Raw genomic sequence first — 20800 nt, 5'->3', positions numbered from 1 at the left:
TTTCCTTCATGACACTTAGTACAATTTTATCTTCCACTTCAGAATACCAGCTCCATGTCTACTAATCCACTGACGCTAATGCTTATCAAAAAATCTGACATTAAGTAGGCACTTAAACATCAAATGATGATGAATCTGAAAATCATTAAGAAATTGTCATTAAGGCTTCACAAGAGTTATTAGCACCAGGAAAATATGTAAAATATCTTGACAACATTCCAAAGGAAGGCCTTCTTAGCCAAGACTCAAAGCCCAGAAACCATAAAGAAAAGTTAATATATTTTACTTCACAAAAACTTAGAAGTTTCATATGGTAACCAACACCATAAATATTATTTTTAAAAAGTGAGAGAATGGGGAAAATTATAAAGTTACAATCAAGGATTGTTATCCATAATATAAAGAACTTCTATGAATCAATAAGAAAAAGACAACTACATAGAAAAAGAAACATAGATGATGTAAAAATCATAGAGAACAAAATAAAGATAAACACAAATGGCCAATAAGCACGTTTTTAAAATTATAAATAAATATCCAATAACAGGAAAATAGTTAAATAAATTATAGTACACTCATATTACAGAATGTCATGAAGCCATGATTAGGAATGAGAATTTTTTTTTTAAGGTTTTAAAACTTTTTATTTGACTATTTAAAAAAATGTACATTCCAATGATTAAAATCATTTGAACGAAAAAATTGGCACTCTGATTTAACTGCATTAAACTGCATTTTACAGCCTGCAGGACACCTTGGACCAGCTTGGTTTTTCACTCCAGATTTCAGTGTTATCCCACCAGCTTCTGCCTTCCCCAAGAAGTTCTTTTCCTTCTCTGCCAACCAGACAGGCAGGTGGGAGAGGCAGGTGCGGCCTTCGTTGTCAGTAGTTCTTGGATGTGAAAAAGGGGCAGCACAATCATTTAAACCTGATCCAACCTCTTTGCATCCTACAAAGTTAAACATTTAAAAGAAGTAAAATAAGAAGGCAATGCTTGTGGAATGTACAGTGCATATTGGCGGAGCGTGCCTCATCACGATTCGCTTGCATGCTTCTCCTGTTCAGTCATTTCTTTTGATGGTCGTGGGTTCTTTTCTTGCGACTTATCAAATTTCTCAATCTCAGCCATATCGGGTGTGTCAGACATGGTTGCAGAGGAAGTGGAGCAAGGCAGCGAGGAGTGAATCTGATCTGCTCAATGGTGGTCAGTTGTGGACTGTCGAGATGTATTTTTATAAGTGAAAAAAGCTAGAACAATATGGAAATGATCCACATCCATATGGATATGTGGAGTTGCTCACAGAATTGTTTCTGCTATGAGGATACGATGTAACATATGGCGACTATAGTTGATAACACTGTGTTGTATAATTGTAATTTGCTAAGAACAAATACATACATATATACATATGAAACATACACGAAAAAGTCTGAAAGAATGCACACCAAACTACTTTGCTTTTAGGAAAAGCAGTATGATTGGTCAGGGCAGGGAGGGCTGTGCTACATGAAATGAGATTTTTACCTTTTACTCTGCATGCTTTCCTAGCATTAGAAATCTTTTCTACTGAGAATACATTCACCTACTGCTGTGTAATTCTGAAAAGCATTGTCAAAAACAACAGGACATATATGGAAATCACCTAGCAAACTTCTTGGTATATAGCGTTAATAGTAGCCAAAATCAAAGAGAAAAGATCTGAAAATCTCCCAAAGTCATACTGAAACAGGTCGAGGTGACACAGATCTAGGTCCCCTAGAAATGTTTTTGAATAATATGCAGTTCTACAGAGACCCCCATCCCATGTACTCCTAATCCTCCCACCATGCTTTGATTCCTCTTCATTTTCTTGGACTATTAGTTGTAATTTAACTTTAAAAACAAAAAATATATAATCGTTGTACCACGGGCTCTAATATTAGGAAAGCTTTTTCAGGTATAAGTGGACCCCATTCTTGGGTTTGAGGATAACCTGGGGCAAGAGGGAAAGAGGCCTGGTGGGGTCTGGAGTCAACCTGAAGCGAAGCAAAATCAAAGCGATGGTCACCTTTAACTTAATCATGGCAAAGTGCTGCCCGATGCAGTTCCTGCAGACACCAAGAGAAAATAAAAAATACTTGAAGAAATGGTGTTTCTTCTGACTCTTTAATAAGATACTAGAATAACAAGTCTGACGTTCACAGCAAAGCAACAGTTTCATTCTCAATGTCATACAAAATTTTGTACTTTGTATTTACATTGTTCCCTGCAAGAATGTGAGCTGGAAGGCCCCAGCCTTATGCCCTCCCTAAACAAGGTGGCACTTGGAGTTGCTCATAAAATTGTTTCTCCTGGGAGGATATGATGTAAAACATGGTGACTATAGTTGCTAACCTGTATTGTATAATTGTAATTTGCTAAGAAAGTAGAACTTGAATTTCTCTTTCACACACATACACACAAAGATAAATATGTGAGGTGAAGGATGTGTTAATTAACTAGATAGGGAGGAATCATTTCACGATGTATATGTATAGCAAATCATCACAACGTACACTTTAAAGATCTTACAATTTAATACCTCAATAAAGCTGAAATTTAAAAAAAAAGAATTTTTTCTATTTTTAGAGGAAAATCAATGCAGCCCACCTGCATTGGGGGTGGACAGCATTGAGCCTATGAGCAACAGCTTGGATCATGGGATGGCATTCTGAGGCACAGCTATATAGGATGTGATAAAGAAGGGCGTTGTCTCTTGTGAAACTAACTGGCCCTCTCAGAGGCTTGAATAGACAGCAAGATCTACCTCAGGGTCAGGTGAGAAGATAGGGTTCCCTGAAAGAATTTATGGAGCTGAGATGCTAAAGGAAAAAAACTGTCCCTGAGTAAACATTTTTGTGTATTTTCAACAAGTTCAAGTTGTCCTCACCTTGGTCCAGCTGAGAATGGTAAGAAGGAGTGGGAGTGTCTCTGATTAGCATTCTCTTGAGAGAACCTCAAGGGGTCAAAGACCTGAAATGAGAGGGCTACTGCTTAGCACTGATCAATAGAAATATACTGTGGGCCACATATGTAATTTTAAATGTCCTAGTAGTCACATTTTAAAAAGATGAAATGATTTTTAATAAAAGAAATTAATAGAAAATATTATTATTCCAACATCTACTCAATGTAAATAATTATTAAGAAAATATTTCACATTTTTTGGTACTACATCTTCAAAACCCAGTGTGTATTTTATATTTCCAGCACATCTCAATTCTGACTAGCTACATTTCAAGTGCACAGCAGCCACTTGTGGCTGATGGTTACTGCCCTGGACAGTGCAGCTCTAGTCCTGAGACCTCGTCTGGTCTCTCAATAGACCAGTGGACTACCCAGACTAAGGGGAAAGCAGAAATACTATGACCAGTGGTATTATTTTCACTTTGGAGGTAAAAGTGCATTTACTTAGAAGTCAAGGCAAAATGATTACATAATCAGTGCTTCCTGAGACATATAGTACAAATTCCCATTACATGTAACAGATCATACACCTTAGCAATTTATGTAAAAGGAAGTGTTTGTACACATGTTTATTTTTTTAAATTTATTTTTGAATTTTTAAAATTAAGTTTATTGGGGTACCATTGGTTAATACAATTACCTAATTTTCAGGTGTATATTTTAATTTGACATCTGTATATTCTATTGTGTGTTTACCACTCAAAATCCAGTTTCCTTCAGCTACCATATATTTGATCCCCTTTACCCACTTCACCTTCCCCCTACCCCCTATAGTTCACTCCCTTTATCCCATCTACCTCCCCACTCCTCCCCCATCCCCTACCCTCTGTTAAACACTAGTCTATGGTCCATGTCCATGAGTCTCTGTTTGTTTGTCCTGCTCATTTGTTGCTTTTAGGTTTACATCCCACATATAAGTGATATCATGTGATTTTCTACTTTTTCTGTCTGGCTTATTTCACTTAGCATGATTATCTAGAGGTCCATCCATGTTGTCACAAATGGCAGTATTTCATCTCTTCTTATGGCTGAGTAATATTTCATTGTATATATGTACCACAGCTTCTTTAGCCAACCATCTATTGTAGGACACTTTGGTTGCTTCCATGTCCTGGCCACCGTGAATAATGCTGCTATGAACATCGGTGTGCAAATATCTTTTTGGATATGGGATTTAAAATCTTTGGGGTAAATACCCAGTGGAGGAATTGCTGGATCATATGGTAGATCAATTCCTAGTTTTTTGAGGAAACTCCATACTGTTTTATATAGTGGCTGTACCAATTTGCAGTCCCATCAGCAATATATAAGGGTTCCATTTTCTCCACATCCTCTCCAACATTTGTTATTACTTGTCCTGTTGATTATAGCTATTCTAACAGATGTGAAATGGTATCTCATTGTGGTTTTGATTTGCATTTCCCTAATAGCTAGTGATGTTGAGCATCTTTTCATATATTTGTTGGCCATTTGTATGTCCTGTAGGGAGAAGTGTCTGTTCAGGTCCTCTGCCCATTTTTTGATTGGATCGTTTGTTTTTTTTTTGTTATTGAGTCGTATGAGTTCTTTGTATACTTTGGATATTAGGCACTTATCGGAGGTGTTGCTTGCAAATCTATTTTCCCATTCAGATGGTTCTCTCTTTATCTTGTTGATGATTGCTTTTGCTTAGCAGAAGCTTTTTAGTTTGACGTAGTCTCATTCATTTATTTTAGCTTTTACTTCCCTTGCCTTTGAGGTCAAATTCATAAAATCCTCTTTAAGCCCAAGGTCCTTGGGTTTAGTTCTTATGTTTTCTTCTATGCATTTTATTGTTTCAGGTCTTATATTCAGGTCCTTAATCCATTTTGAGTTAATTTTGGTGTGCGGTGATAGACAACAGTCTAGTTTCATTCTTTTGCGGGTGGCTTTCCAGTTTTCCCATCATCATTTATTGAAGGGGCTTTCTTTTCTCTACTGTATGTTTTTGGCTTTTTTGGTCGAAAATTATTTGCCCATGTAAATATGAGTTACTTCTGGACTCTCGATTCTGTTCCACTGGTCTGTGTGTCTGTTTTGCTGCCAATACCATGCCATTTTGATTACTGTCACTTTGTAATATAATTTGAAGTGGGGCAGAGTGATGCCTCCAGTCTTGTTCTTTTTTTTCTCACGTTGGCTTTGGCAATTTGGGGTCTTTTGTGTTTCCATACAAATCTGATGATTTTTTGTTCTATTTCTTTAAAAAATGCCAATGAGATTTTGATAGGGATTGTATTAAATGTGTATAATGCTTTAGGCCATAAGGTCATTTTAACTATGTTGATTCTTCCAATCCAAGAACACAGAATCTCTTTCCATTTCTTTGTATCTTCTTTGATTTCTTTTAATAGGGTCTTATAGTTTTTATTATATAAGTCCTTCACTTGTTTCGTTCAATTTATTCCTAGGTATTTTATTCTTTTTGTTGAAATTGCAAAAGAAATGATTTTTTCTACTTCTTTTTCTGACACTTTGTTATTAGAGTATAAGAATGCTATGGATTTTTGTATCTAGAGATTTTACTGTATTTGCTTATTGTTTCTAGTAGTGTTCTTGTGGCTTCTTTAGGGTTTTCTATATAGAGAATCATGTCATCCGCAAATAGTGACAGTTTAAATTCTTCATTTCCTATTTGGATGCCTTTTATATCTTTCTCTTTTCTCTAATTGCACTTTCTAGAACCTCCAATGTTATATTGAATAACAGTGGCAATAGTGGACAGCCTTGCCTTGTTCCTAATCTTAAAGAGAAGGTTTTTATTTTTTCACCATCAAGTATAATGTTGGCTGAGGGTTTGTCATAGATGGCCTTTATTATGTTAAGGTACTTTCATTGTTACTGATTTTGTTAAGTGTTTTGATCATAAATGGATGCTGTATCTGTGGAAGGCTTTTTCTGCATCTATTGATATGATCATATGATTCTTATTTTTTAATTTGTTTATGTGGTGTGTCACATTCATTGATTCGTGTATGTTGAACCATCCCTGTGCCCCTGGGACAAAGCCCAGTTGATCGTGGTGTATAATCTCTTTAATATGTTGCTGTATTTGGTTCACTAGTATCTTATTTAGGATTTCTGCATCTGTGTTAATGAAAGATATTGGTCTGTAGTTTTCTTTTTTTGTGTTATCCTTACCAGGTTTTGGTATCGGAGTAATATCGGCCTCATAAAATGAGTTGGGAAGTATTGCCTCCTCTTTGACTTTTTGGAAGGGTTTGAGGAGAATAGGTATTAAATCTTTGAATGTTAGGTAGAATTCACTGGTGAAGCCTTCTGGTCCTGGACTTTTACTTTTTGCTAGGTTTTTCATGATTGTTTTAATTTCCATACTGCTGATCGGTCTATTTAGATTTTCTAGTTCTTCTTGATTCAGTCTAGGAAGGTTGTATTTTTCTAAGTACTGGTCCATTCCTTCTAGGTTATTAAATCTGGTGTTAAATACTTTTTCATAGTACATTTTTTATTATTTTTTTATTTTTTAGGCATGGCAACCTTTGGTTGACCTCACAGATTGCAAGGACCTTGTCAACTTACAATCCCTTATTTTTTATTTTTTACGCCTACAGCACCTGGTCTTCCTAGGTGGTCTCCCATCCAAGTATTAATCAGGCCCGATCCTGCTTAGCTTCCAAGATCAGATGGGATCGGGCTTGTTCAGGGTGGCATGGTCATAGACTATTCATAGTATTCTTGTATGATCCTTTGTATTTCTACAGTGACTGTCGTAACTTTCCCTCTTTCATCCCTATTTATTTGTGTCCTTTCTCTTTTTTCTTGAGTGAGTCTAGCCAGGGGTTTGTCAATTTTATTAACCTTCTCAAAGAACCAACTCTTTGTTGCATTTATTTTTCTATTGTTCTTTTGTTTTCAATTTCATTTATTTCTGCTCTAATTTTGATGATTTCTTTCCTTCTGCTGACTTTAGGCTTCATTTGTTCTTCCTTTTCTATTTTTATAAGATGAAGCGTTAGGTTGTTTATTTGGGCTTATTCTTGTTTTTGGACATAGGCCTGTAATGATATGAATTTTCCTCTTACGATTGCTTTTGCCATGCCCCAAAAGTTTTGATATGTTGTACTATCATTGTCATTTGTTTCTATATATCTCTTGATCTCTCTTTTTATTTTTTCTCTGACCCAGTTATTCTTCTGTAACATGTTGTTTAATCTCCATGTATTTGTGGTTCTTCCTGATTTCTTTCTGCAGTTGATCTCTAGTTTCAAAGCATTATGATCAGAGAATATGGTTGGTATGATTTCAACCCTTTTATATTTGTTGAGGCTATCTCTGTGTCCCAGTATGTGGTCGATTCTTGAGGATGTTCCAGGTGCACTAGAAAAGAATGTATAAGCAGTTGTTTTGGGATGGAAGGCTCTGTAAATGTCAATTATGTCCAGTTGGTCTAATATGTTGTTTAAGGATGTTATTTCCTTATAGATTTTCTGTTTGGATGATCTGTCCATATCCAACAGTGAATATTTAGGTCCCCTACTATGATAGTGTTTTGGTCTGTTTCTCCCTTTAGTTCTGTTAGTAACTACTTTACATATTTTGGGGCTCCCTGATTGGGAGCATAGATATTAATAAGTGTTATGTCTTCTTGGTGCATGATTCCCTTTATCATTATGAAGTGTCCCTCAGTGTCTTTCTTTACCTTTTTTATTTTGAAGTCTATTTTGTCTGATATTAGTACTGCTACTCCCACTTTTCTCTGAATGCCATTTGCTTGAAATATCTTTTTCCACCCTTTCACTTTGAGTCTATATTTGTCTTTAGAGCTGGGATGTGTCTCCTGGAGGCAGCATATGGTTGGGTTTTGTTTTTTGATCCAATCTGCAACTCTGTGCCTTTTTATTAGTGAGTTCAGTCCATTTACATTAAAGGTGATTATTGAAATAGGAGGTCTTCTTACAGCCATTTTATCTTTTGCTTCTTTGTCCTTGTGTTTCTGTTTTATTTTGATTGAATTTTGTGGGTTTTGCCTCTGGTTCTTCTTGTTTTATGTTACATACTTCAGTTCTGAATCTTTGGTGTGTGGTTACCATTACGAATATGTAAAGGATAGTTTATATACACACACACACACACACACACACACACACACACACATATATGCACATATATATGTGTGTGTGTGTGTGTGAGTATATATATATGCACATATATATGTGTGTGTATGTGTGTATATATATATGCACATATATATGTGTGTGTATATATATATATGTATGTATATACAGTTGTCCATTTTCTTCTGCACATGCCTTATCTCCATTCCTTTTCGTGAATATGGATCTTAGAATCCCCCCTTTTCAGTCATTTTTATCTCAGTTTGTCCCTGTGTATGCTGAATATTCATTACTATCTTGTTATAATAATTCTCTTATTATTTAAGCTTATAATGTCCTGTTCTTAGGAAGGTTGCACTCCTCTGCTTCTATTTGCCTGATAGTCATTTTACTCCTAATTATGGGGTTTTTTTGGTTTTTTTTTTTGGTCATTTTGTTTTAGGTGAACCGATCTCTTTCAGTATTTCCTGTAGTGCAGGCCTTGTAGTGGAGAATTCCTTCAGTTTTTGTATGTCTGGAAAAGTCTTAATTTCATCTTCCTATCTAAAGGAGAGCTTAGCTGGATACATTATTCTAGGCTGGTAGTTCCCTTCACTTAATAGTTTAAATATTTGATTCCATTTATTTCTGGCTTGTGAGGTCTGTGCTGAGAAGTCCAAGGATAATCTAATGGGTTTACCTTTATAAGTTACTGTTTTCTTCTCCTTGGCTGCCCTGAGAATTCTATCTTTGTCATTGATTTTTGATAATTTTAATACAATGTGTCTTGGTGAAGGCCTTTTTGGGATGAGATAATTGGGTGTTCTGCTGACTTCTTGAATTCCAAGCTCCAGCTCATTCCTTAGATTTGGGAAATTCTCATCAACTATTTGTCTGAAAATGCTTTCTAATTCCTGTTTCTTTTCCTTGCCTTTAATAATGCCCATTATTCTTATGTTTCCTCTCCTAGTGGTATCAGCTAGTGCTTGAGTTTCTCTTTCATTATTTTTCATTCTTCGGTTTCTCTCTTCTTCCTTCTGATTTATTTCTAGATTTCTTTCTTCATTATCACTGATCCTTCCTCCATTTGGTCGACTCTATTTCCCAAGCTTGCTATTTCATTTTTCAGCTCTTGTAGTATGTTTTTTTTTTTTTATCTCCAGAAGATCTATTCTGTTCTTTTTGAGGGTTTCGATCTCCTTGCTCTGCTCCTCAAGTTGTTTTTACGATTCCTGAAATTGTTGATATGACTCGTTTCAGAACTCACTGAGTTTTTTCAGAAGCATTATCCTGAATTCTCTGTCATTTAAGTAGCACGTTTCTATGTCCGTAAGCTTATTTTCTGGAGATTTTTCTTTTTCTTTCTGAGATGCCTTGTCACCTTGGTTGATCATGGTGTTTAGTGGACTATTTCTCTGCCTGAGCATTAATGGAAATTTTTCTGCTTTTTTTTCCAGAAAGATTTATTATACAACGGTCTCTCTTTAGCCTGTTGCAAAGAAGGTGCTTTTCTTTTGGTTTCCAGTAGGTGGCGTCTAAGCCTCTTGGATCCCTGCTTTATATAAAGCTTTAAAAATGCCTTTTTATTTTCTGAGAGATATTTAATCATGCTCACTACTCTCAGTTTCAGTCTCTGTCAGTGTTAGCAACAGTTTTGATAGTGTTTGCTCAGATTCCCCTGGGGCTCCGCGGTGTTCTGTCTTGGAGGCTATGGAGGGAGGGGCCCTCTGGGTTGGGGGTTGGGGGCTGCAGCTCAGCCTCAGTTTTGCAACATGGCCGGTAAAAATTAACTGTTGTTTCTCTGCTGGCTGCTTCTCTGCTTTCTGCCTTGATAACTGGACCCTGCCACCAGCTGGCCACAGGGAGCTCACAACTTTCCCAGGCAGAGCTGTCCAGGGAACTCGCTGCTCCTTCTCCTCTTCCTCTCCTTCTGCAGGGAGCTCCAGTGGCTGTGGGAGGCAGCTTCTTTATTTTTCCCAGTCCACCACCCGACACCTGGGGTTCTGACCTGTGGTAGCTCTTATGCGCAGATCCCACGCACCGATGTGCTGGTGTGCAGTTTGGGTGTTTTTTGTTGAGTTTTAGTTGTTTAGTTTATTGTTGTTTCAAGGGGAGAGATCTCTCACTCCGCCATGTATCCAAAAATCTTGTACGTATGTTTAGGGTTTTGAGAACATTGACTCAAGGAACTCAGGTATGCTACACATCTTTTTGCCTTTACGGATTCTCTCTTGGTAAGTCGCTGTAGCAATTTAGTGCAGATTGTGTGGCATTATGCTAATTTGTTCATTCAAAGCAAAGATAAAGTAGAAATTGGGGGAAAGGACAGTTTTCTTTTTGTGGAAAAGTTTTACATTTTTTTATTTTTATGTTTATTTTTGTTTGGTGTATTGTTTGCCACTTCCATGTACAGCTAACAAAAAGTGAATTGCACAGCATTAGTTCTTTGAAGTATTTATGTGTAAGAAAATCATACCTTTGGGTTTTCCCAGATGGCAGGGTTGTGGTGAAGACCCCATATACTGAGAACCACCGTTATTCCTGAGAAAGGAAGGAAATAAAAGAGATTATAGTAAAAAGAGCAAACAGTGGGCTACTGCTATACCAATCTTCAGTAGGACTTTTCTTCCAGAAGGGAAAGAGCTTGCTCCTGGCAGAGTTCTGTGTGCTGTAGCTGATGCTTGCAGTGAAGGACTCATGGGAGGGTGAGGTTTGATGGCACCTTAGTTTACAAAGGAATGATCTATTTAATATATGATTCAATCTTTTCAGAAAATTTTATTTTAATTAGTTTCAAGTATACAGTACATTGGTTAGACATCTATACAGTTCATAAAACGATCCCCCCAATTGCTCCCTCCCTCCCCTGACCCTCCACCTAGCCAACATATTAATGCTAACTGCATTCCCTATGCCGTGCTCCCCATCCCCATGACCATCCATCATCTACTAATTTGTACTTCTTTAACCCTTCACCCATTCTCCCAGCCCCGCCAAAGGCCCCAATCCTCTGTCTGACACCAAATTGTCCACTATATTTCTGAGTCTGTTTTTGATTGGTTTGTTCTTTTTATTCCTTAGATTCCACATATAATTGAAATCATATAGTATTTATCTTTCTCTGTCTGACTTTAATACCTTCTGGGTCCATCAAAGCAATATCTTTTCCCATCCCCTTCCTTTTCATATGTAGGGGTCTTGTTTTCTTATCCTTTCAGCCACTCTATCTTTTAGTTGGAGCTCTTAATTCTTTTTCATTTGAGGTATTTATTGACAAGAATGTAGTTGTTGTTGTATGATCCTATTTTAAAGAGCTATTGGTATCATGTCAAAATGATAACTCATGCTTATGCTTTCTGCTACCTCTGGAACTTACTTATACAGTAGTCCCCCCTTATCCATGGGAGAGTCTCAGTGGAACCCTGAAACCACAGATAGTACCAAACTGTATATATACTCTATGTTTTTTCTTATACATACATCCATATTATAAAGTTTAATTTGCAAGTTAGGCACAGTATGAGATTAACAACAACTAATTGTTCTATTTAATAAAATAGAAAAATTATAATTAAAATATACTGTAGTAAAAGTTATATGAGAAGAGAAAAACAATGGCATAGATAGAGGCTCTGTTCATCCCTCTGGTGACCAAATCAAAGTTGTGATGGAAACAAGGAGCAGCAGCAAGGAAAAATCGCCTGGGATCTAAATGAATAAGCCATACAACTAGGGAAAAGTCCAAGAATGCACCCTGCAACGGCAGAAGGTAGGTTGGCAAGAGGACATAGGGCTACCCGGTCTCGAGCAACTGAGTGAGACGGAGGCTGCGGTAGTGGCAGACGCCTCTTAAAGGGGCCGTGTCCACGAGTAGATTTTTGCAGTGATGGCCTACTCACTCTGAGCACCAGTGCTGATTCGGCTGCACGCAGGGGGCACCAGGGACTTACAAGGAGCCATTGTCGGAGTGAGGGCTGAGGCAAGACTCGCTCTGTACAGAAGTGCCGGTGGTATCTATTGTTCCTTGTTCAGCCCTCCCTGCTCCCAATGCCCAGACGCCATCAAACTGGAAAACAGAGGTCGCTCCTCCCAGAGGATTCCCTGAAACTGCACCTCTCCCAGCTCATGGCCCCATCAAAGCCACATCGAGCTATATCCTCAGTGAGTCAGGTGCTCCTTGCTGGGACTCACACTGGAGGAGGCAGCTGGCCTCAGTTTCTGGTGTGGACTTTTGAGGCAACTATAAGCACAGCATCTGTGGATTGCTTGCTGAGTCTTAACAGGAGGTGTAGAGGCTTGGGTTAAGTTTGGCCTGCAGCTGAACCCCTCTTAGGACTGTGCCACTGGACATCTACTTCACAAATCCGCACTAATAAGACCAGGAGACTTAGGAGCTTTGCTTAGTATATAGAAACAGACATGGAAAGGCAGCAAAATGGGAACACAAAGAAGCAGAAACCATATGAGAGAAGAGAACAGAGATCCAGATATAATGGAGTCAAATAATCTAACAGATGCAGAATTCAAAACACTGGTTATAAAGATGCTCAGTGAACTTCTGGGAAGTATAGATAAATTCAGTGAGAACTTCAACAAAGAGATGAAAAACATAAAAATGGAAATGGAAATTATAAAAGGGAACCAGTCAGAAATGAAAAACACATTATTTGAGATGAGAAGTATATTAAATGGAATAAACAAAGGAATAAACAAAGGGAATAAAGAAGAGGATCAAATGCCCTATCTAGAGAACAGGAAAGCCAAGGACGCTCAATCAGAATGGCAAGAAAAAAGATGCCAGGACTATAAAAATAGTTTAAGGAGGATATGAGACACTGTCAAAGCTCCAAATATTCATCTGATTGGCATAACTGAAGAAAATCAAGATGTTGAACAGCTGTTTGAAGAAATGATGGAAAACTTCCCTAACCTAGTGAAGGAAATAGACATACAACCCCAGGAAACTCAGAGAATTCCAAAAATCAAGGATCCAAAGAGGCCCACACCAAGACACATCATAAATAAAATGCCAAAGGTTAAATACAAAGAAAGTATATTAAAAGCAGCAAAAGGAAAACAAATAATTCCAAATAAGGGAACACCCATAAGACTTGCAGCTGATTTCTCAAAAGAAACTATGCAGGACAGAAGGGCTTGGCAAAAAATATTTGACAGGAAGACCCAGGAATAACTTATCCAGCAAAGCTATCATTTAGAGTTGAAGGACGGATAAAGAGCTTCCCAGACGAAAATAAGCTTAAGGAATTTATCGCCACCAAGCCAGTATTGCAGGAAATGTTGGAGGGACTTCTTTAAGAAGAAAAAACATGTACCAAAAGCAGGAATAAAGAATGGTAACAATTACATTCCTATCAATAAGTACCTTAAATAGAAAAGAATTAAGTGCTCTGACCAAAAGATAGAGTGGCTGAAAGGATAAGAAAATAAGACCCCTACATATGAAAAGGAAGGGGATGGGAAAAGATATTGCTTTGATGGACCCAGAAGGTATTGAAGTCAGACAGAGAAAGATAAACACTATATGATTTCAATTATATGTGGAATCTAAGGAATAAAAAGAACAAACTAATCAAAAACAGACTCAGAAATGTAGTGGACAATTTGGTGTCAGACAGAGGGTTGGGGCCTTTGGTGGGGCTGGGAGAATGGGTGAAGGGTTAAAGAAGTACAAATTAGTAGATGATGGATGGTCATGGGGATGGGGAGCACGGCATAGGGAATGCAGTTAGCATTAATATGTTGGCTAGGTGGAGGGTCAGGGGAGGGAGGGAGCAATTGGGGGGATCGTTTAATGAACTATATAGATGTCTAACCAATGTATTGTATACTTTAAAAAAATTTTTTAAAAGGTAAAAAAAAGTTATATGAATGTAGTTTCTCAAAATATCTTATTGTATTGTACTCACACTTCTCATACTGACATGAGATGCTAAAATGCCAAACCTATTCCTGAATCTGTGTAACCATCCCTATGCTTTGGTGGCACTCATTTCAGGGGATCTCTTACTGAAATCTTCATATAAGCTCCACGCTTTCTGGTACAGCACTGGTGCAATTGCTGTCAATTGGAATATATTTTCTGTTTATGTCTTCTACCCACACATTTAATGCCTTTTTTCCATCTTAAGTAAGCACTTATCACACACTCATAACTTTTGCAGTTTGAAGTGAGACAGCAAAACTAGCACAAATTTCTTTTTCCTTTTTCACAATTTTACGAATAGAAGATTTATTCTTACCACAGATCTTAGCAAACTCAGCAAATGATTTTTTTCTCTTTCTTTATTAAGTTGAGAACTTCCACCTTTTCTCTTTATGAAAGCATTTACAGCTTCTTGTTGGCATATCCAAATTGCCAGCATGACTACTCTTGTGCTTTGGGGCCATTATTAAGTAAAATAAGGGTTTTGGACCCCAGATGAGTGAAGGCAACTGAAACCACAGGAAGCAAAACTGTGGATAAGGGGGAACTACCGTATATCTATTAGTGGACTATCAAGTATCCACTAAAGACAGGGTACATAAAAAACAGAACCATAATTCCATAGTGCAAATCCAATGACAGGTTTCTGTTGGTGCATTTTATATATACAGAGGGTGAGAAATTTTGGCAAATAGCCATGCAGTTTTGGGATTAAAAAAAAAAAGACAAGAGAGAGAATTTTGGAATTTGGTTACCAGAAATAATGCTGGTAAATTAATTCTTATTCTGTCAACAAAGTCACAGTAAGTGACACATTCCTGACATTTGTTATTAGCAATCCTGCTGGCTTGTTTCCAAGGGCAAGACTTAATAGAATGCTGAAGCAGATAAGTGAAGGGTATCACACGTGATCCCTGCCTCCCATTTGCCCTGCTCAGAAGCCCCTGTTGTTCTGAAGAGCACTGGGATCTCTGCACGAGTTCTGGCTCTGCTCATTGCACACCGGGGTCCCCCAAGTGGGTTTTTGGCTAAACCAAAAGTATTTGAAAGTGCTTTGTAAACTGCAAAGCGCTATATAAACGTCTGCTAAGATCATGTTCCAAGGGGAAAAATGAGATAATATATTTGAAGGCTCCATGTAAACTCTTAAGTGCACCCTTATTGGGGCAATATTATTGTGATGATGAAACTGAAGACTTTCCTTGGGTCTTCTATATAAAGGTAATGGTGCTCATCTCCCATGAAGTCTCATCTGGGTTTCACACTCAGCCAAACAAGGATTATCTTAGATATAATGTCCCACAATGGAAGAAACCCTGGATTTGGATTCTGGTGACACAGATTGTAGGGATAGCTTTGCTGCAAATGGCTATGTGCCTTTGGAAAAGTCTCTGGAATCCACATCTGATCAAGGCATTACTCACTGAGCTCTTACTTAATAGGTGCCCAATCTTAAGCCAGCTGCTCTAAGAATTGTCTTTTGACTTCTCCAAGAGTTGAGAAGTCCACTTGCCTTTTTACTAGGGTCCCCAGGATCCCATAGTCTCTAGCAACTGCTTAGGAAAAGAATGCAAAAACCTGCAGGCAAGGAGTGTCCATCTGGGAAGGTAATGGGCTTGCTGAGTTCTCTGGAAATGGATAAGGCTGTAGGGATCAATCGGAGAGACTCCTTGATACACATTGTGGTGTATGACATCTCACCCAGCTGGTCCCTGCAAGGACAAAGGAGGGAGGAAAGGGAATTCAGACTTCATGTCCACTTTGTAAATTCCTGGTAAATATCATCTTCTGGTTAAAGCTATTTTCCCAGTTGGTTTATGTAAGAGAATATTAAAATGAGACTCTTGCTGCCTCAGGATCAGTTGAGGTCCCAGAGCAAGAGGAACCAAACAGGTGCCCAAATCCTTATTATAAAGTAAGGTGCTAAAGTAAAGGATTTGCTAAGGAGATAACTGAAAACCAATCTTGCAACCGTTAGCTCATAATATAAATCAAGAAAAGATAAGGAATAGCTTATGATTAAAGAGAGGAGGCTTAAGAGTTTTGAGAGGGAAAAAAAAATCCTTTCAAGAGAATCGTGGGAATGCTGTGGAGAATGGAGAAGGGTGCTCACCCTCTCCCTCTCACTTTAAGCTAAAGGGGCTTCAAGAGGATCACTTGAGTGACCTAACATATGCTCCCTGGAGTTCGGAGAGCATAGGACTGATAAGAAAGGCTGTGAATCAGAACAGACAGAGAGGCAGGGCCAAAGGGCCAAAGCAGGAATGCTCTCATATGTCCTGTGGGCCAATAAACCAGAAAGAGGGAGAGCTCTGGAACCAGCTTGAATGGAACTCTAAGGACAAGAATTCCCTTGCCTCATGAATCACCATTGCAAAACCCCAGGGAGAGAATCTCCAAGAAACCCACAGATGTACCCAGTGAGAGTAAAAGGAAGCACTGAATATCCACCAAGCTCAGGGGTCTGGATCACAATAGTATCAGCTGCTTTCTCCTTATCCTCTCTCCTTCCTGGGACCATTTCTGGAAGGTCAGAAACAGCAGGGTAGGGGAGGAGCTGTCAGTAAGAAGAAGCCAACCACAAGCCCCTTACCTACCACTGGCTTTCAGACCAAAGAAGTACTGAGCTAAGAAAAAGGGAGATGCTCCAAGTGGATAAAAATTTGAAGTTTTTAATATCACACTGAATTAGACAGCTTAATTATTTAAAAGAGACTGCTCTTGTGATTTAAATGGACAGGCATTGTATGAGATTCATTCAAGATTTCACCCTGGAGATTAAAAGAATCTGCCCCACACAGCAAGTTTGAAGTGTTGGCAGATGAATAAAGTTTTTTATTTGCATCTTACTTAGTCAGGTTGGTTCAATAAGATGATTGCATATAGTATTTAGTCTATTTGCTTTATTGTATTTCTATTTGTTTTTCTGATAACTTATTTTGAATACGGGCTTTGGCTATTCGATAATGTGAAATTTTAATTTTGAACTCTTTCCTCCTTGAACCCAGAATAAAAAGTCATTGTGCTTAGTCTGGCACTTTGCATATTTAAGAAAAACAGTGTTGTCCATCTCAGCCCTGGTGCAACAAAAAGAGAGAAATTTTAACCCAGTGCAGAACTGGGCTGACAAGGAGCCAAATGGAGACACTAAACAACTTTCTAGGTTTTCCAGAAATGGCTTTTTGCAGTGTAGTATTATTACCTGTCTAAAACAATTATCAATTCTCAAAATGCTATGTACAAATTCCAGTATATGTAACTCTAAGGCCATATTATAGAATAAAAATATATTTTATGGTTCGTTCCTGGGTTTCGGCACCCCCAAAAAACAAACAAACCATATTTTATTCCCTATAATATTACTGCCATTTTTTCTCATTAAAATAAATGGTAGTAAAGAGATCCTCTGGACTTTGTTTTCTCACCTGAAAAAGATTTCTTAATTGTTCTCACATTTCACATAGCCAAACAAGAATGAGAAAGGATAATATTTGAGTTGTATATCAATGTTAAAATATCTAATTAATGTTGGAAGGTAGTATACAGTGTTTCCAAATTCAACGAATGAATAAAAAATGACTAATCAACCCTGCATTTTGTGTTTTATTGATTAGACCATTCATTTATGGTCTATTATTTTCTTATACAAAGTGAGATCTTTACTATACCCATATAAATTCAAGTGTTTCTTTACAAATGTTAAATTGAGCTAATCCCTTTGACCAGCAAAACAACAATATTCGAAATACATAGCTAAGGTGAAGAATGTAGGGACATGTGTTCTTTGCAAATAGCATGTCTAAGGGGTAAATTCATGACCTGGGCTACATCAACAGCAAGATAGGCTCAAAGTCTAGCAAAGTGGGGTTGAAGTTTTCTACCTAGCTAATTCCTGCCCTTCCCAAGAGAGGCAGCTTATGTGTCTGATATCCCAGGAAGTCTCCTTGAGTTCTCTAGGCCAGGTTAGGTACCTGTCTTCTAAGTCTCTGTGGTAGGCATCACATGTCTCTCTAGTTATTCTATAACTATCTGTATGGGGATCTGTCTCCTATACTAGGATGTAAGCTCATAGAGGGCAGGACTCCCACATAATCTTGTACATATTTTTGGTGCCTCAGTACTTAAAATGTCCTCAGTCTATATTTGCTAAACTCAACTTCAGTATGTATCCTTTCATACTATGTTCAAAGTCCAAAGCCAATCCTGAGGAGTGAACAAGGGGATGGAGAGAATCTCTACACTGAGGCTTAAATGATGCAGATGCTTGTCAGGTCTCTCAGAGAAGAAGCCCTACCTGAGCCCTACCATTCAAGCTCTCAATGTAAGTCTAGGAGTCAAGTCTCCATTTCTAACGTACTCAAGCCTGGGTTAAAAAAAAAAAAAGACATTTTACACACTGTGGTTAGAGAAACAATGACGTAGATAACATGTGGTTGAACGAACTTCTTTTGCAAAAGGCAGAGGGATAATTTTGGGCCTGCTAGAAAAAGCAAAATGGTAGCCAGTCTCTTCTGCTTCCATATACACATATCTTGAGGCACTATAGTCACCAAGGTACCAGAAGAAAGAATAAAACAAAATCCCAGGAGGAGAACTAGAATTAATATTTAGGGATGGAGATCTTACCAGGTGATGGACGACCCATCCCCCAGGATGCTCCTGATCTCCTCCCGGCATCTCTCTTGATGCTCAGGGTTCTGAGCCAGGTGGTAGAGGAGCCAGGAAATGCTCCCTCCCATGGTGTCTTGCCCTGCCACCATGAATGTGTTCACCTCAGACCGTAGCTCAGTGTCTGAGAAGCTGTCACCATTTTCACCCTAAAAGAACAATAGAGATATTTTTATTCAGCATCAGTTAATAGATGTTTGGAGCCCCAATAAAAATAATAATTTTAGAAAAAGATATAGTTTCCAATGACAGGTTCAATTTTAATTCATTTCAACAAATATATACTATGAGCCACACTTTGCTAAGAGCATAAAAGACTAAAGTTAGATAAGGAAAGCAGGGTTTGCAAAGAGTTCCTCCAATCATCCTGACAGATTTACCCAGATGTTCCTCCTCGTCATCATTTTACCAGCTTACCCTGTGACCTCTTTTCTTGGTTTTCCTGAACTACCATGTATCTTTATGATAGTCACCAAATTTTGTCAAATCAGTAAAAATTTTGGTCTTATCTGACTCCCTCTAGTGACAGAGTTGTAGAATTCTATCTTTACTTCAAAACCTATGGAGCCAACCCATCAATTCAAAAGTATTGTTAAATTTAGTTGATCAGTTTTTCCCCATTCAGCCACCTACCTTCACAATTAACTAGATATATGAGCAGGCTCATAAATTTAAAAGATTTACCTGGGCAGAAAGGACAATATCCAGAAAATCCTGGTACGTCTTCTGAGTGTTACACTGCTTCTTCTCATCCTTGAGGGAGTTCTTTCTATCTTGGATTATCTGGTCTGGGATAGAATAATAGTTCCCCATTACCAATGTGACAGCAAAGACAATCACAGTAAATAAATTACAGAGCAAGTCATGGCCCATAAATAGCCTCAAATCTTGCCTGATTTCACGAGGTTGGAGTGAGTATATCATATTTGAACAGACTTAATTCTCGTAGACATCTGTTTTCCCATCAAATGACAACCTTCGATCAAAGCTCCAAAGACAAACACAATAGATGAAAAATATAACTAGGTAGGCAATATAATTAAGATGATTTCAAAGTTAGGTGCAAGTGACCAATCATTCTTTTCTTCTTCAGGCTAATATCTTGTTTTCATGGAAGAGTTATCAAATGAAATGGAGTGAAATGAAAGACAGGCAAAGAAATATCGATATATATATAACAGAAGGTACTAAAAGAAAAAATATGGAACAGAACATTTAAAGCCATAATCCAAGAAAACTTTCAGGAATAAAGAGAAAATTTAAATGTACATATTAAAAGGCCTACCCTATGCCTGGAAAAATTGGAACAGAATAACCAATTCTAATATATACCTTAACAAAACTATTTGACATTGAAGATAGAGAAAAAAATCCTCAGAGACTCGAGACAAAAAGATCAAGTGACTTTTAAGGATAATAAAAGAAGGCTAGCATCATATTTCTCAAGAACAATAAAGAAATCAAGGCAAAATAAGAGCAAAAACGAAGTGTGAGATAAGTGTTTTATATTCAGCAAAATTGTCCTTCAAGTATCAGGTCTACATAAAGTTGCACAAACTCAGAAAATACTATGCGCATGATTACTTCCTAAGGAATCAATAGTGGATGAGCTTCATCCAACCAAGAGATGGCTGGGAAAACTTCACTGAAAGAACTGAGGAGAGTATTTCATAGATTTAATTCTAGATCTCAGACTAAAATAAAGGTAAGGATGTGGGCAGAAGAATAACACATAAACATTAAAAATGAAAACAATGCAACTAAAAGTAGAAGGAGTAGGGAGGGATAAAGGAGAAAGTAGAATAAGATCATAATAGTTGTATAGGTATAAATAAAAATCAAAGGATGCCATTAAAAACTGACAAACTAAAACCAATCACAAAAGGACAAATACTCTATGATTCCACATATATGAGGTACCTAGAGTAGTCAAATTCATAGAGACAGAAAGTAGAAGGGTGGTTGCCAGGAGCTGAGGAGGGGTAAGTAAAATGAGGAGTTATTATAGGTTTAAAGTTTCAGTTTTGCAAGATGAAAAGAGTTCTGGAGATGGATGGTGGTAATAGTTGCACAACAATGCAAATGTACTTAATAGCACTGACTGTGGTTTTAAAAGGGGAAGATGATAA

At 37.7% G+C, this 20800-nt stretch overlaps 1 protein-coding gene and 1 pseudogene across 3 annotated transcripts in view; both read right to left on the bottom strand.

Moving 5' to 3' along the window:
- Positions 1-616: 616 nt before the first annotated feature.
- CYP4X1 (cytochrome P450 family 4 subfamily X member 1) overlaps positions 617-20800 on the bottom strand; it is a 41894-nt gene continuing 21710 nt past the window's right edge. The window contains exons 7-13 of one of the 3 annotated variants that reach the window (XM_039885391.1): positions 19356-19459; positions 18630-18820; positions 15582-15715; positions 10536-10600; positions 2911-2993; positions 1975-2089; positions 620-1217 (exon numbers count right to left, since the gene is read on the bottom strand). In XM_039885391.1, the coding sequence (XP_039741325.1) occupies positions 1197-1217; positions 1975-2089; positions 2911-2993; positions 10536-10600; positions 15582-15715; positions 18630-18820; positions 19356-19459 (713 nt within the window). In that variant the 3' untranslated portion in view covers positions 620-1196. Of the gene's footprint in view, positions 2090-2910; positions 2994-10535; positions 10601-15581; positions 15716-18629; positions 18821-19355; positions 19460-20800 lie in introns of all 3 variants that reach the window. The other 2 variants (XM_039885399.1, XM_039885384.1) reach the window with 2 other exon arrangements.
- On the bottom strand, positions 6569-6687 carry LOC120581586 (uncharacterized; annotated as a pseudogene).

This window comes from Pteropus medius, unplaced genomic scaffold, assembly GCF_902729225.1.
Source record: "Pteropus medius unplaced genomic scaffold, Ma_sr-lr_union100, whole genome shotgun sequence".
In the NCBI taxonomy this organism is placed as follows: Eukaryota; Metazoa; Chordata; class Mammalia; order Chiroptera; family Pteropodidae; genus Pteropus; species Pteropus medius.
Note: the sequence above shows the minus strand (reverse complement) of the source record. Positions and strands in the feature narration are given on the sequence as shown.